Source organism: Sturnira hondurensis, unplaced genomic scaffold, assembly GCF_014824575.4.
Source record: "Sturnira hondurensis isolate 20B ecotype Veracruz unplaced genomic scaffold, ASM1482457v3 Scaffold0004474, whole genome shotgun sequence".
NCBI lineage: Eukaryota > Metazoa > Chordata > Mammalia > Chiroptera > Phyllostomidae > Sturnira > Sturnira hondurensis.
Genome location: NW_028077105.1, coordinates 1,937,478 through 1,952,569, shown reverse-complemented (window position 1 = coordinate 1,952,569; position 15,092 = coordinate 1,937,478). Strand labels below are relative to the sequence as shown.

General features: G+C 50.4%; 1 protein-coding gene across 8 annotated transcripts in view; it reads right to left on the bottom strand.

The window, feature by feature from the left end:
• Window positions 1–870: 870 nt before the first annotated feature.
• The window catches only part of NHSL1 (NHS like 1), a 219,757-nt gene continuing 205,535 nt past the window's right edge, over window positions 871–15,092 (bottom strand). For 6 of the 8 annotated variants that reach the window (XM_037045647.1, XM_037045649.1, XM_037045648.1 and 3 more), the window contains 4 exons: window positions 9,443–12,637; window positions 8,814–8,940; window positions 4,165–4,736; window positions 871–2,977 (listed from right to left, as the gene is read on the bottom strand). In XM_037045647.1, the coding sequence (XP_036901542.1) occupies window positions 2,829–2,977; window positions 4,165–4,736; window positions 8,814–8,940; window positions 9,443–12,637 (4,043 nt within the window). In that variant the 3' untranslated portion in view covers window positions 871–2,828. Of the gene's footprint in view, window positions 3,550–4,164; window positions 4,737–8,813; window positions 8,941–9,442; window positions 12,638–15,092 lie in introns of all 8 variants that reach the window. The other 2 variants (XM_037045654.1, XM_037045655.1) reach the window with 1 other exon arrangement.

Here is a 15,092-nt window from a genome sequence, read left to right as displayed (position 1 = left end):
GGGTATAAGGACGGGTCATGAAGTCTGCCCTCACTGAGGTTTTAAATACCGTATGACGTCAACAGTGGCTAGCCCCACCCAGGGGAATAGAGCAACAGAGCTAAAGATGCCGAACGGTTCAGGAATGAGTCTATACTCGTTTCCCTGTACTCCATCCACTACTGGGAAAAAGTTCCTGCGTCTCCCCAAATGATGTCATTTAAACTATCAGTCAATACATTATTTGTATTTTATTTGAAAGCCCATTAAGGGCATTATTTGGAGTTGTTTTCCCATACATCCTCTTGGATGGCGCCACCCTCAGCGCCTGTGATGGGCTGGCTCCTCTCGGGGACCCCACCTCCCACAGACCCTCTGGCCCCCACCGCCGTGCACTGTACGCCTGGCAACGCACTCAACAGTTCTGTACCAGGAGACCTATCTCATTATTCAAATCATTATTCAACGGTGCACGTAGAAATGAAAAGAAATAACGCTNTGGGAAAAATTCCTGCGTCTCCCCAAATGATGTCATTTAAACTATCAGTCAATACATTATTTGTATTTTATTTGAAAGCCCATTAAGGGCATTATTTGGAGTTGTTTTCCCATACATCCTCTTGGATGGCGCCACCCTCAGCGCCTGTGATGGGCTGGCTCCTCTCGGGGGGGCCCCACCTCCCACAGACCCTGTGGCCTCCACCGCCGCGCACTGTACGCCTGGCAACGCACTCAACAGTTCTGCACCAGGAGACCTATCTCATTATTCAACGGTGCACGTAGAAATGAAAAGAAATAACGCTCAAACATTTACTTTACAATTGTTTTTATTCAAAGCAAATTGAAAAACCTAATATATTTTTCCTTTAAAAATGTTTTTTTAAAAAATAGTTTTATCATTAGTTTTGATGTTCCTTATTTTACCCTCAACATATATAATTTGTACATTATGTTAAAGTTTTCTGACAGCCATGTACATTCTAATATTTTCTAGGTAGCTATGAGATTTCATATTCAAAAGCCAACACCACCTTTCTAAAATTTAGAAGAAGAAAAAATCCTTGTTCCCAATGTAGTAGACAATTGCTCCAAGAAAGTAAAAACAGTCCTTTGCTTTTGGCCAAAGGTCTTGATTTCCGGTTGTGTGAAAAGAAGTGTTTTGTTTTCTTCAGAGAACGGAAGGAGCCTTAATTCTTTCGATTTATTTTTTGTCCTAAAGACGTGCCTGAAACGGGTCTCTGAAGTTTCACTGCACAAACCTTATAATGATATGGCCTGTGCAGTCCAACTTTTAGGTGAGATCTTCATACCAGGAAAGATGACAACAGGCAGCTGCCTTGGACGTAACCCAAGAACCTCAGGATTGCCGTCTCAGGTCCTCCTGATGAAGAAGACTTGGATTTTATTCACCAGCAAATCAAGGACATGGCAATTGGGAGGGAGTGGGGGAAAGAGTCGCCAGAATATGACATAAAAATAAATACTTTACACACTTTTCCCCGTGTCTAAAAGTGTTAACATTCTAACCAAAGAAGATTAGAAGGTAATTACCTAACTTAATTATATTTATAAAAAATATAAAAATGCACAAACCAAATGATGCAAAAAAATCTTTTTTAATCTAAAAACTCATTCCCCAGGGCTGATTCGTAGCCAAGCCCTGCCAATTTTTACCAGTTTATGAAACTAAAGAGCTAGCCAGCATTTTCGTCAAAGTCAGATAATGTCTGATAGATTTGATAAACCTTTCTCAATGAAAACGTGATCCTGCAGGCAGTTCGAGGAAAAATAGCCATAATTTTTTCTTTGGTGTTACCAAAAGGATATCCAAAAGTTAGCAAATGTGGACATTTCAAGTGATAAGAAATTGCCAAATGGAAGTTTAAACTCTGGTAAAAAAAAAAGTTATAAAAGGAAACGCTCCACCCACAGTTCTATAGTGCAAGTTTTCAAATTTAATTCTGAAAAATAATTTCATTTACTAAGCAGGAAACAAATCCCAGCAGTGTATCACCTTCTCCTCTGCCTTCTCCTCTCTCCCGCCCCCTCTGAATGTGCACACGTTCAACTCAGGTCTCAGAAGCCCCCTCCACTCAAGGAGGGAATCCACGTAAAAAATGACCCACATTTCCAAAACTCGGGCTAGAAGTCACATGTCTGTGGCTGCACAGCAGCAGGCTCCGGGTCACGGCGTCGCCACAGCCACGTGTCATTTTTACAAAAACGAAACAAAGCCTTTTTCCCCCCGGAAAAAAGTACCCGAACCGGTTAGTCACTCAGCCCTTCCCCGGCCTTCCAGGCTCGCCACAAAAGCACACCCGCGCGTGTACCCGCGTGTTCTGTGTACTCAGACCAGCAAATCTACCACCTCTTCTCAGAAGTAATGGTCTTCTCCTTTCTTCTAGAACATACTCATTTCCAGAAACAGACCTTTAAAGCCATCACCTCCTAGTCAAGAAGCCTCCATTACTCTACCTAGCTTAACTGTTTTTTTCTCTCATGTTATTCGTGTGTGTTTATTTTTTAACATAAAAGTATTCAAAATGCACACACACATACCTGTTCACCACCCTCCACCCCCCAGCATTTAGAAAAAAGAATCTTCCCTAGGAAGCACTTTCAGAAGTTAGTCTTCTACTTGCTTTCAAGCCACAGGGCAAGTGCCAAGTGCGTCCTAAGTATCCCTCACCCACTCTGGGCATGGCAGTGCCTGGGCCCACAGCACAAACACGGAGTGGGAGCCCGGGGAAGGCGGTGAAGGGCCCCCTCCTGCCTCCTAGAGCGATGTGTTGTCCACACCCACCCCCCATCACCTGGGAGGCTCTGTTCTTCGCCCTAACTCTCTTCCCTCAAAGGACCTGCCTCGGTTCCGACGGATGCCTGCCCTGGGCACTGGCTGTTCCATCCGCGGGGCCGGAAGCCTGTGCCCGCAGCAAGGTGGTGGGCTCCACGCCACAGAGCAGGCTGCCCTCGTCCACTTCATCCCCCTCCAGCCCACCCAGCGAACAGCCCCTCGCGGCACCGAGGGCGTGGCGCACCCTGCAGTCCGCGGGCTCCAGGGCCTCCCCTTCGCCTTCCGAGATGACGGTCATGGGGCTGCTCTGGATGCGGTTGCGCATGCTGTACCTGCTGCTGGCGGCAGAGGGCGGCGTCCGACTGCGGCCGTACCTGGGGCCGGAGAAGGACAGACTCCGAGGCATCAAGCCTTCGTTCTTGGCCCACTCCTCCTGGGCCCTTCTGTTCTTGTTCGGGGAGCAGCTGGAAGGGCTGTCCGGACTGTCTGGAGAAGGCTCCGACCTTGACCTCTGGAATCTAGGGTCTGTGTTCCTAAGCATCTCGGCGGCGGACATGCGGGCACTGGCGTCCGACCGGCTGCCCTTCTTCAGCAGCAGAGCTTTGAAGTTGTCGCTGCTGGTGCTGCTCTTACGGACGCTTCTCTGGATGGAGCCCACCTGCTTTGGGGAGGCCAGGCTGGGGGTAGCACTGGTGGGCGTCACTGGTGGGGAGGGAGAATGGTTTCGGGCGTGGTCGTCATCCGAATCTTTGCGGCCAAGGACTTTCCTCTTGGATCTGAGATTTAGTAAATTAAGACAAAGGTTAATCCCCGTGGGCCACTGGATTTCAGCCCCAGCCACCCTGCTTATCTCACCACCCGCCCAGGTCCCCGCGGCCTATTTTTACCGTGTGAACCTCCCAACACTCGTGCACAGGCAGTTCATTGGGCTGTCCCGCGTCCCGGGCCCGTCTGCAATTATTACCCACAGCCGCTCTTCTTTAAGCTCCACCCTCCCCGGATTATTTTGAAACAAATCTCAGACGTGACATTTACTTTTGGGGGGTAGGACCACCTCTGAAGTTTTTAATAACTGCCATTTTCATTAAATCTGCGATAGCAGACTGATCCCGAGAGGACTGCACAGTGCTGGCCCGCCTTCCTTTCCACTTCTCTCTTTTGTTTGGTGCGGGCACTGACGGGCCCAATAGACAAGTCAGGGGCCCCTCTGCCGGGAGAGGCCCCCGGCCAGGTTCTAGAACAGTTCCACAAGAGCGTGACCCAAATCCAGTCTTCCTAGGCTCTTACTGGGCCGTGCGTCAACTCCCAGCAGGCGCAGTCCCACGGTGCGGAAGACAAAGGGGAGCCCCCCACGCCAGGCCTCGTTCCTGACTGATGTCNCTCCAGCCCACCCAGCGAACAGCCCCTCGCGGCACCGAGGGCGTGGCGCACCCTGCAGTCCGCGGGCTCCAGGGCCTCCCCTTCGCCTTCCGAGATGACGGTCATGGGGCTGCTCTGGATGCGGTTGCGCATGCTGTACCTGCTGCTGGCGGCAGAGGGCGGCGTCCGACTGCGGCCGTACCTGGGGCCGGAGAAGGACAGACTCCGAGGCATCAAGCCTTCGTTCTTGGCCCACTCCTCCTGGGCCCTTCTGTTCTTGTTCGGGGAGCAGCTGGAAGGGCTGTCCGGACTGTCTGGAGAAGGCTCCGACCTTGACCTCTGGAATCTAGGGTCTGTGTTCCTAAGCATCTCGGCGGCGGACATGCGGGCACTGGCGTCCGACCGGCTGCCCTTCTTCAGCAGCAGAGCTTTGAAGTTGTCGCTGCTGGTGCTGCTCTTACGGACGCTTCTCTGGATGGAGCCCACCTGCTTTGGGGAGGCCAGGCTGGGGGTAGCACTGGTGGGCGTCACTGGTGGGGAGGGAGAATGGTTACGGGCGTGGTCGTCATCCGAATCTTTGCGGCCAAGGACTTTCCTCTTGGATCTGAGATTTAGTAAATGAAGACAAAGGTTAATCCCGTGGGCCACTGGATTTCAGCCCCAGCCACCCTGCTTATCTCACCACCCGCCCAGGTCCCCGAGGCCTATTTTTACCGTGTGAACCTCCCAACACGCGTGCACAGGCAGTTCATTGGGCTGTCCCGCGTCCCCGGGCCGTCTGCAATTATTACCCACGGCCGCTCTTCTTTAAGCTCCACCCTCCCCGGATTATTTTGAAACAAATCTCAGATGTGACATTTACTTTTGGGGGGTAGGACCACCTCTCAAGTTTTTAATAACTGCCATTTTCATTAAATCTGCGATAGCAGACTGATCCCGAGAGGACTGCACAGTGCTGGCCCGCCTTCCTTTCCACTTCTCCCTTTTGTTTGGCGCGGGCACTGACAGGCCCGATAGACAAGTCAGGGGCCCCTCTGCCGGGAGAGGCCCCCGGCCAGGTTCTAGAACAGTTCCACAAGAGCGTGACCCAAATCCAGTCTTCCTCGGCTCTCACTAGGCCGTGCGTCAACTCCCAGCAGGCGCAGTCCCACGGTGCGGAAGACAAAGGGGAGCCCCCCCACGACAGGCCTCGTTCCTGACTGATGTCGGAGACCCTCTAGCTGATCACGCAAATGTGAGGGATGTGGATGGAAGGTGAGGGGGGGCCTCCGCGGAAGCGAAATGCTTCCTGGGGGTGTTTGTCGGTCCTGGCCTCTGAGAACCTCCCTGTTCTGCGTGGTTGCTGCTGAGCGTGAACCAGAGACAACGAAGCAGATGAACTGAGTGCCCCTCACTGTTCTTCTCATAACAACCACTCCGCGTGCGAGGAACCCCCTGGCGAAGTGAGGTGGCCTTGCTCTACAAACCCGGGACATCTGACAACATAAAGCTGTGGCATCTCTCTTTTTCTGCTGTACGATTCTAGAACACACAGCAGGGAAAGGCTGGGGGGATGCTATCTGCACGCACAGCTTAAGTGTCGAATCTGAGCACTTCCAACTTCGAGCTGAGCGTCCTTGGGCCAGTCTGCACCTCCACCGCGCCTCGCGTTCCATGCTTGTAAAATGGGGGTGGTGAGATGAACCGCCCAGGTGTGTGAGGATTCGGTGTGATAAAGAGCCCCGGGAGCCACATGGACCTGGGTTCCACCCCCCTGCTGCGGTGTCCTTGCTCCGTCAGACACAGAGTAGGTGCTGAGTAACCCTTTGAGTGCCGTTTAGAAAAATATAATATTCCCTTCTTGCCACCAGGCCAGGCTTCAGTGCAGTTTTTATGTGCCTGCACAGCAAGGCACGGGGAAAGGTGGGCCACGATGGCTGTCCTGGGCTTGGTGCTCCCAGGGACCTCTCCATGCTGCTGGACAAAAAAAAAAAAAGCCACCAAAGCCAAAGACAGAAAGGATGGACCCAGCTCAGAGGCTAAAGGGCAGCCAGACCTGATGCAGCAGCAGCCCCTCTGGGAGTACAGAGCCCGGCCTAGGACAGCTTGGTCCAATGGGTCCTGCCCAGCTGTCAGTAAATGTGACACTGCAGAGTAGCAAACGAGTGACAGCCAGAAACCATCGAAATAATAACACTGCCGACTTCTGGGCTGGAAAAGACTTCAGACGGGTGGGTCTGACCAGAGAAGGAACCTGAGTGGAGAGTGAAGTGGAGGACCCGACGGGGCATCTCCCCCGCTCACAGCACAGGGCCTCGCAGCTGAAGCTCATCCTCCTTCTGCAGCACTTGTTCATGACATCGCTTTTGTCCGGGTTCCCAATGAGAAGGCACGCTGACAGCCACACAGCAAGCCACAGCTCTGCCTGATCAAAGCTGCGGCCTTTTATTGTAGATTTAGAATTAAGAGGAAGGGTGGAAATTTATAAAATTATTATTGTTTCTCAAGAGCAGCTGCCCCTAAAGTGAGAATTAAATCTAAACATTTGAATTCTTTGCCTGCATGTCTATTTGTATGTATGTGCACACCCACACACAGGCATCGTATGTGTGTTTAAAGGAGGCGGCTGTAAAAAGGGCTTAAACAGTTAACTCTGGCTTGAAAACTAATTACTTCAATAAATATAAAAACTTCACACCTCAACTGGTGTTCCACATTTTCCATCTGGCTTTGAATCTGAAGTGAGTTAATTTGCATTATAAAATTTGAAAGCTCTGTTTCAATTTAGATATTCTTTATTTGAAAGTATTAGCTTAGGTACAGAAGGGGATATAAAACAAAGCCCTAGAAATCCCAAACTTCAGGCGGATTTTTATTATGTCTGCTAATGGTATCAGTGCTAAAATTTAAACCCGCACGTGCCCTTGCTCTCCCTCTGCGGCCCGGTCCCACTCAGCCCGTGCTGCTATGGGGCGTGTGTACACAGACAGACTGGCCCACTTCCGCATCTGCTGCACATGTCATTATAACTATGCTCTAGATAGAATTCTCTAGTAGGAGAAACCACAAATTCCTCAGTGCCTTAAGAGGGTTGCTAAAATAAACTATAGAAGTGAACTCAGGCACATTTTAGGAAAAGCACGTAGTAATTTGGGCCCCAACAGTTGGGTTTCTCACCGAGACCAAGTGTTCTGAACACAGAGGGACTAGGCAGCACGCCCTCTCTGGTGATCGCCGCGTAAGTGTATATGCCTGCGTGCTTGGCCATCCAGTGCGTGCCATGCCAAATGGAAGATGTCGAGACTTGAAAGAATTTCCAAACAGTTACATACCAATTGGTTTCATTAATTCGGAAAATATTTATTGAGTGCTTGCCTGTCTAGAATGTTTAGAGTTAGAAACAGCTGTATAAACCTATAGAAATGCCACTGAAGTTGGTTTCAAAGGATACAGCATTTTTTGTTTCCCTGTTTCGAGATATAATTTGATTAAATAGCTACCTTTTTATTCCTAATGAGATCAAGTAAAACAGTCAGGCAGTGTTAAAGGGGCCAGTGTTTTGCGTCTTTGGGGATATTATACCAATACTAGAGCTAAGAGGTAGGAAATACCATTCTCCACAAACACCTTAATCTGCCAGCTTGGCTTTTTCCTCCCAAGACACATTTGTAGGTTGTGTGAGGAATTCCAGGAGGGGAGAGAGCGTGCTTTTCATGTCATGTAATGAGCAGTTTTCGTTATATTCCAAGAATTCGGAAAACAGTCATGACACAAGGTTATTTACACAATCAAATGATTTTACAGGGTTGTTTTGTTTTTTTTTTTGTCTCAGAAGGGGAGAAGGAGAACTTTGACTCAGGGCAATAGAAGACTTTGGAAGCATAAGGGCATCTGTAAAAATTATCTGAAAATACTGTGCGGAAGATGTCCAGAAGGAAGCGAAGGTTTGTATAGAAAACACTTACACTGTCTGATCAGTTCTCACAATATCACTGTTGTGAGGGTAAATGGCTATTCACAACCACAAAAAATGAGGCAATAAATGAAATTTTAGTGTTAAATCCTATTCACTCAAGGTGACCACAAGTAAAAAGTGCATCAGTTCACTGGCAGTTATTCTGAAAAATTTTTACTCTTTGTTGTTGTACATCAATAACCTCCAGTGCCACTAGATGGCACTAGCAGCACACAGTAATAAGTGGATTTAACTCCTTTCCCTCCTGCTTCAAAAAGATTTATTGAAACACTGAAAGTAGCCAAAGAAATTGCACTATAAAACCCTGGTTTTTCTGTAAAATAATAATACACTTTTAGGAAAGGTCCTCTCCTGTAGAGCTAGTCTGCAGCCACAGATCACAGCATCCTCGCCCTGGACCAAGGCTGCTCTGACCTGACTCTTAAAATACCCTGTTACAGGATGGACCCACGGCACTTCTTGCCAGCCAGAGTGGTGCCAACCAGGACGCATCGCACGGAGCCTCTGCTCCCCATGTCATCATAAAGATCAGTGGAAGAAGTAAAACCGAAATTGGGAATCAGAGGAAATAAAAATATGGGAACACTCTAAAACAGATCGATAATCAAGTTCATGAAACCTAACTGGGTGACCAAAGAAACCTCAAGAAAGAAAAAAAAAATACTGAGGAACCACTTGGAAAGGGGGACACATACAGCAGACGAAAACATGAGGAGTTCTAGATACCTGTGAATAGCTGCAAAGAGGTCTTCCGTGGTCCGGGGTCTGCTGGGGGTCATCGCCTCATCACTCCCTTCTTCCTTAAGGAAGTCCTCTGAGGAGGAGAGGGCTGAGTCGGTCTCCGGAGCCCAAGCTATGGAGAAGCAAGCAAGCAAACACACGATTTCACGAGCGACTTGAATTTCAGCCTTTAGCCAAGCTCCCAAGTCTTCACTGTCATCCTGACAACGTGACACCCACAGGGACAGGTGGTGGGGTCTGTAGTTTGATATTTTACAAAGATGGGGGAGCATGATAGCCAAAGCTCGTTCTTTTCTGTTCAGGTCTGGAACTCCTAGGGAAGCCCTTAAATTGTGTTCTAACATTTGTCTGCAGGTCTCCAGAAGGGAGATTATTCATTGCTATTTAATACCCAGCTTGCTGCAGACCCCACCCCCACCCCTCTATTTTCTACCCTTCTATAAGCTCTACCCTTAGATCTAGCTTTTTAAAAAAATCATAAAACGCCAAGTTGGTAGCCTAGCTGTGAGGCAGCGCAGGAAACCCACTGGCTTTCCCGTGACCGCGCACCTGCCCTGTCTGCCTCAGCTGCATAGATGGGGTCGGAGGGGAACAAGAGAGCAAGCCAGACTCACGCCCTGGGTCCTGCAGAGCCCGGCAGCTCTCCACACTGTCCCCACTGGGCTCAGTGCCTGGCTCCTCCTGCTCGGGGGCTGGCGAGGCATCGGGCTGCACCACGGGGACATTGGCATCCACTCTGCCTGGGGATGTGGATCCTGCAGCTCCTCCCTCAAGAACCGAGCTGCCGGATTCGGTCTCATCAGAACCGGCTGCGGCTGCACAACTCTCTCTGGCCTCTGCCTTTGTGGGGCTGGGCGCTGCCTCGCTCACGTTCTCTGCTGGCTCCACTGTGAAATCTCTCTGCGGAGGTGGCACCACCAGGAACAGTTTGGGCTTCTTGGAAATGGGGGGCGGCTTCCTGCTGGGTGAAGGTCTGGGGGCCATCTGCTGTGGGGAGGGCCCGGGTGCAGCTTTTGCCACCCCAGGGCTGCCTGGGCTGCAGCCACGCTCTGCCGCTCTGTCCTGGTGACCCTGACTCATGGTCTTGGCGGGAGTCGGCAGCGAGCTTGTTACGGAGGCAGACTGGCTTTCACTCTCCATTTCATTTATGCTATTCCGGGATTTCAGGAGAGCAGATGGCTTTAAATGATACTGGGGCACAACTGGAGTCCGTTTTTCCTGAGACGCTTGTTCATGAGACAGTGGTCCCTCCGTCCCCAAGTTCTTCTTCACCGGCCTCAACTGCACCATCTGCAATGCTTCTGTGGTTATCAAGGGCACAGGGGGTCTGCTGCCCTCCTGCTTGGTCCCAGGCTGTCTAAAGGCCTCCTGGGAGGAGTCTGGCTGGCTAGACTTTTTGAAAGAAGGCCTAGCATCTTTCATCAGGCTAGGGTCAAGGGGCGGGGCAGGCGGGGGCACCAAGGAGGGTAAAGACTGTGGAGGGGACAGCACAGGGGCATGGCCCAGAGTGGGGCTACAGGCTGTGGGGGGAGGAGAAAAGCATGCGTCAGGAGGACAGAAAGGAATAAGAACTTCTGGTGGTGGAGGGGGGAAAAGGGGAGACTGAGGCAGAGGAGAGCCCTCGGGGGAATCAGCTAAAGGCGGGGGAGGAGGGAGAGAAGGAGATGTGTTGGCAGGAGACGGAAGAGATGGGAGAGGAGGAGCAGGAGGGAGAGAGGCCGCCACTGAGTCCAGCTTCTTCACAGTTCCACTTCCTTCCGTGGACGTGTTAGAAGAAAGGGACGTGGATGAGGAGGAGATGGATACAGAAGACACCAGAGAGGACTTCCTTTCTGGTACCTTGGGCTTGGTCTTTCCCTTCCCATTGGCTGGTGACATTGACTTCAAAAACACAGGCACAGGGGTGAGCGTTGTGGGCGTATTTGACTGGCTGGAATACCCACTGGATGGAGAAGTGACTCGATGTGACTTCTCCGGCGATATGATCTTTGGTTTGACTGAGCCTCCGGGCCCTTGCGGCACGGTGGCCCTAGAGCCCTCTTGGACATGGTGGACTGGCCCGTTGCCAGCTGGCGCCCCACTGCAGGCTGACCAGCCCCCGCCGGGGTTCCCAGGCTCTTCTTGCAGGCCCGTGCAGTCAATGTAGTAACCCCAAGGGTCCGTGTACTCGGACTTGACACTGCTCGTGTCACTCGGTGACGGGGTGACCCCACACAGGGAGTAGACGTTGGGTGTGGTGGCCGAGGTCATGCTGCTGCCCGCACTCACTGTGCTCTGGCTGCGGGAGCGGGGCAGCCAGGGCTCCTCCAGGTCACTGCAGGGGCTCTGGGAGGGCGACAGGCCGCCCTTGCCCGGGAGGTTCAGCTGCAGCGAGTGCTGGAGTGAGGCAATCAGGCTCTCGTTGAGCACCTGCCCATTGGTCTGGGCGTTCTTCTTGGGGACCCTGCGCAGGGAGTCCGTCCGCGAGGGTGGCAGAGGAGGCTTCTTTGCTTTCTTCAAAGAGATGTTTCGAGAAAGAGATCTGTCATGGCAATTTGACTGGTCCCCTTGGTTCTTCTGAGTTCTTCCTTCAAAAACATTGACCACGCTATGCCTGGGGTTCCCGAAGCCATTGCTGCCGCCGCCCAGACTCGCGGCCCCGTGTGCGGCATCGCTGTGCACAGGTGTGTAGTAGCCATCGTGGTCCTCTGAGTACAGGGACCTGGCGTCGTCTCTGTTGGACGTCTGGTCCAAACTGCAGCTGCTCATGTTACTCACAGGAGTGCAGTCACCAGGAGTGGCCAGGGGAGGCTTCAGTGGGGAGGCCCGCCCACTCCCTGAGGCGCTGTATTCCCAGGGCTCGGCGCCATGCCCCCTGCCTCCTGAATAACTGGACTCGCTCTTGCCGTCCACATCCTGGGGCGGCGCTGGGAAGCTCAGGCTCTTTCTACAGTTATAAGCCATGGCTTGGGGCCCATTCTCCTGATTCGCTGGGGTATTCAGAGAGACTGCAGAATCACAGAGGGACAACAGTGTGGCTCTCCTGGGGGAATGGGGACCCAGAGCCTGTGAAACAATGGTGGAGTGACCTTCATTCCAGCTGCCACTGGGAGACCGCCGGTCGTCTGCACCAGAGAGCCTGGGGAGGAGGCGGTCCCTGGGCTTCATCTTCGCGTACGACGGGGAGCCGCCCATTTTGCCGTCCAGCTGCCCTGAACTCTGAGCAGTGTGGATAACGATCACCTCCGACGAGGAGGAGAGGGTGGCATTGGGGATGATGCTGGTGGAGCAGGTCCCATGAGGGGACACCACACAGGCTGGGCCTGTCCTGCTTTCACTCTCAAAGTGTCTCAGCTCCTGGGACTTGGGCCGCAGAAGGGTTCCAGTCCTAGAGGCACCTGCTAACCATCCTAAGTTTTCATCTGCTTGGTTAGCCCTCTGGTAGGGGAACATGCCGTCCAGGCCTTCTGCGAACTGGGGCTCCAGAGACTGCATGGGGGCCCTCACGCCGGAGCGCGGGAGGCTGTGGAAGCCAGCGTCGCTGCTGAGGCGGGAGGGGCACACGATGCCCGCGGGATCGCTCAGCACGGACATGTTCCCGGAGGAGCCTGAGAGGTGGCTCATGTGGGCAGCGATGCCTTGCCCCTTCTGGGCCCTGATTCTTCTCATCGAAGGTGGCACCACTTTGACTTCCTCAGTCTGACAGCTGCAGTCCCTGGTTTCGGAGCGCTGCCCGGCAGACCGATGGCTGCCAAGCCTTCCTAATGTCGAGCAGTGGTCTGGAGCGTACGCTGAGAGACCGCCGCCATCGCCGCGGCCAGTGCCCGAGGCTGGAGATAAAGTGGAAAGAGGCCTGTTACCCAAAGATCAGTACCTTAGTCAGTCACCTGTGCCCTCACCTCCTCCTAGCTCTGCTGGGCTTACAAACAAAACAAAACAAAAAATACTTCTCCATTTGAACTAGTTTTTTTCCTCTTGTAGGCACCTAAGTAAGAGTTTAAATAGCTACCTATAGCTCCTAAAAGTAAAAACCCTTACTATGAATTTCATGTACTTCTCTTAACTGGTCTTCAAATCCTCCTATAGATTAAGTGCTGTGTATGGAATTCTCAGGCACTCCCTCCGAGATCAGGCCGAGTGCTCTGTGGAAGGTTTACTTTCACGTAACCTCCTCTCAGTAAAGATTTCCAGGTGGCCTGTCACCTACCAGGTGCCTGCAGAGAGAATCTGTCAAGCAGGGACCGTCTTTCCCAAAGACGGATGAATGCAGTAGTTCAATAACAGGGCCACAGAGATATCATTTATGAAGGGTGTTGGGATGACACAGTGCTCATTACATTAATTTCTATGTCAGAAGGAAATCCTAAGAAAAGTGATTTACAGGCCCATCTGTGTCTCAAACATTTCATTATCCATCTCAAGCCATCGTCATCTGTCTGTCAGTGACATTCAAAATTCAACAGCAATCTGTCGTGTTCTGGTAGAGAAAAGCAGCGGGGACTGATCCAGTGAACGTTTTCTCAAATTGGGGTTATTTATTTCTTAGAGCTTTACAGCTAAACCGAGAATACTATGTTTAAAAAAGAATAAAGCACAAGGAAAGCCAAATAGTGAGGGACGTTGGTAAGAAAACACCTTAAGTGTCGACAGCAGCTTTCAAGATCACCTGAGAAAGAACAGAAGCTTTAAACAAAATCACGAGGGCAAGGACCTCCTCAAAATGTACAGAGAAAAAAAAAATCAGTTCACAGGTAGCAATCATCAGGACGAATTAGGTCTTGAAAACCAGTAGTGAAACCACAGCATGAGCTTGGCTGGGCGACCCACCAGCACCACTGGGCACCTGCCCAGGACCCTGGTGACACTGGTGGGAAGCGGATTCTGGAGAACTCCCTCCATACCCCACGCAATTCCCAGCTAGGTCTAAAGCCTCGTGCTTATCCAAATAGTGAAAATGTTCTTGGTATAAACTGCAAGGAGATGTCACTCTGGGGAGGGGGGCCCCCCAGTGAGCTCTCTCCTTCACTGTACTTGTATCCCCATCTGACAGAACCCATTTCCTCCCCCTCCCCCTCAGCCAAGGAGCCACTCACTAAAGTCACCCCCCCTACACACACATACACACAAAGTTCTCCCGCAGAGAGAGGGGCGGTAGGCAAAAAAGCAAGAGAAGAAAAATCCACTCTGAGGAAAGAAAACACAAAAGGTACATGTTTTGCCATTTGGTAGTTTAGAAGGTGGGAGGCTGACTTTGTGGCTATATCGATTTGTACCAGTTTGATTCCAAACATTCAAGATGCATCATTCCACTTAACACTGGGTTTTTATCTTTTTCTTTCAGAATTGTGGTAGTTTTTGCACAGGGTCCATGGTAGATTTTTAACTGTCTCTGAGGGCTGTAAACAATGTACTGATTCTTTCAGGTAACAATTTTAAATGTGAAACCATTCTGGGCTTCTGAAAATGGGAATATAGCCATTTTTCTACCATCTACAGACCAGCACAAATTTCTTATTAAAATACCAGTATTTTTTCTAAAGACCTTTTTTTAAATTGGTAATGTTTTATGTTTTTTAAAAAAAGATTTTATTTATTTATTTATTTTTAGAAGGGGAGAAACATCAATGTGTGGTTGCCTCCTGCATGCCCCCTACTGGGGACCTGGCCCAAAACCCAGGCATGTGCCCTGACTGGGAATCAAAACAGCTACCCTTTGGTTCACAAGCTGGCGCTCAATAGACTGAGCCACACCAGCCAGGGCTAAAGACCTTTAAAAATGGGAAAACTTGTATGTTTAACACAGGGACCACCAAAATTCTATTCCCAACACAGATCTTCCAATGTTTTCACAGTACAAAAAGTGTCACAATATTACAGATACAGATGCTATATTGATTAGAATTGAAGAACAAAAACAGACTATAAAAAGAGCACTATATAAACAAATATAAACCACTCAGACGCTGCTAAAAATTTTGATGGTATTTATCTGACTTTAAAATCTAATGTAAAGAAATAATTATACATTTATTTCTTTTACAAGGAATTTTCAGTTTTTAAAGAACATATAATCAAAGACAGAAATCAAGCCCTGGCCGAGTGGCTCGGTTGGCACATCATCCTATAACTAAAAGGTTGCAGGTTCGATCCCTGGTCAGGGCACATACATACTGCATTTTTTGGACCATAAGAAGTGCCTAGGTTTTAGAGGAAGAAAATAGGGAAAAAAATTTGAAGCAAAAAATGTGGTAAAATATTTAATAACATAAATAACATAATATCTCA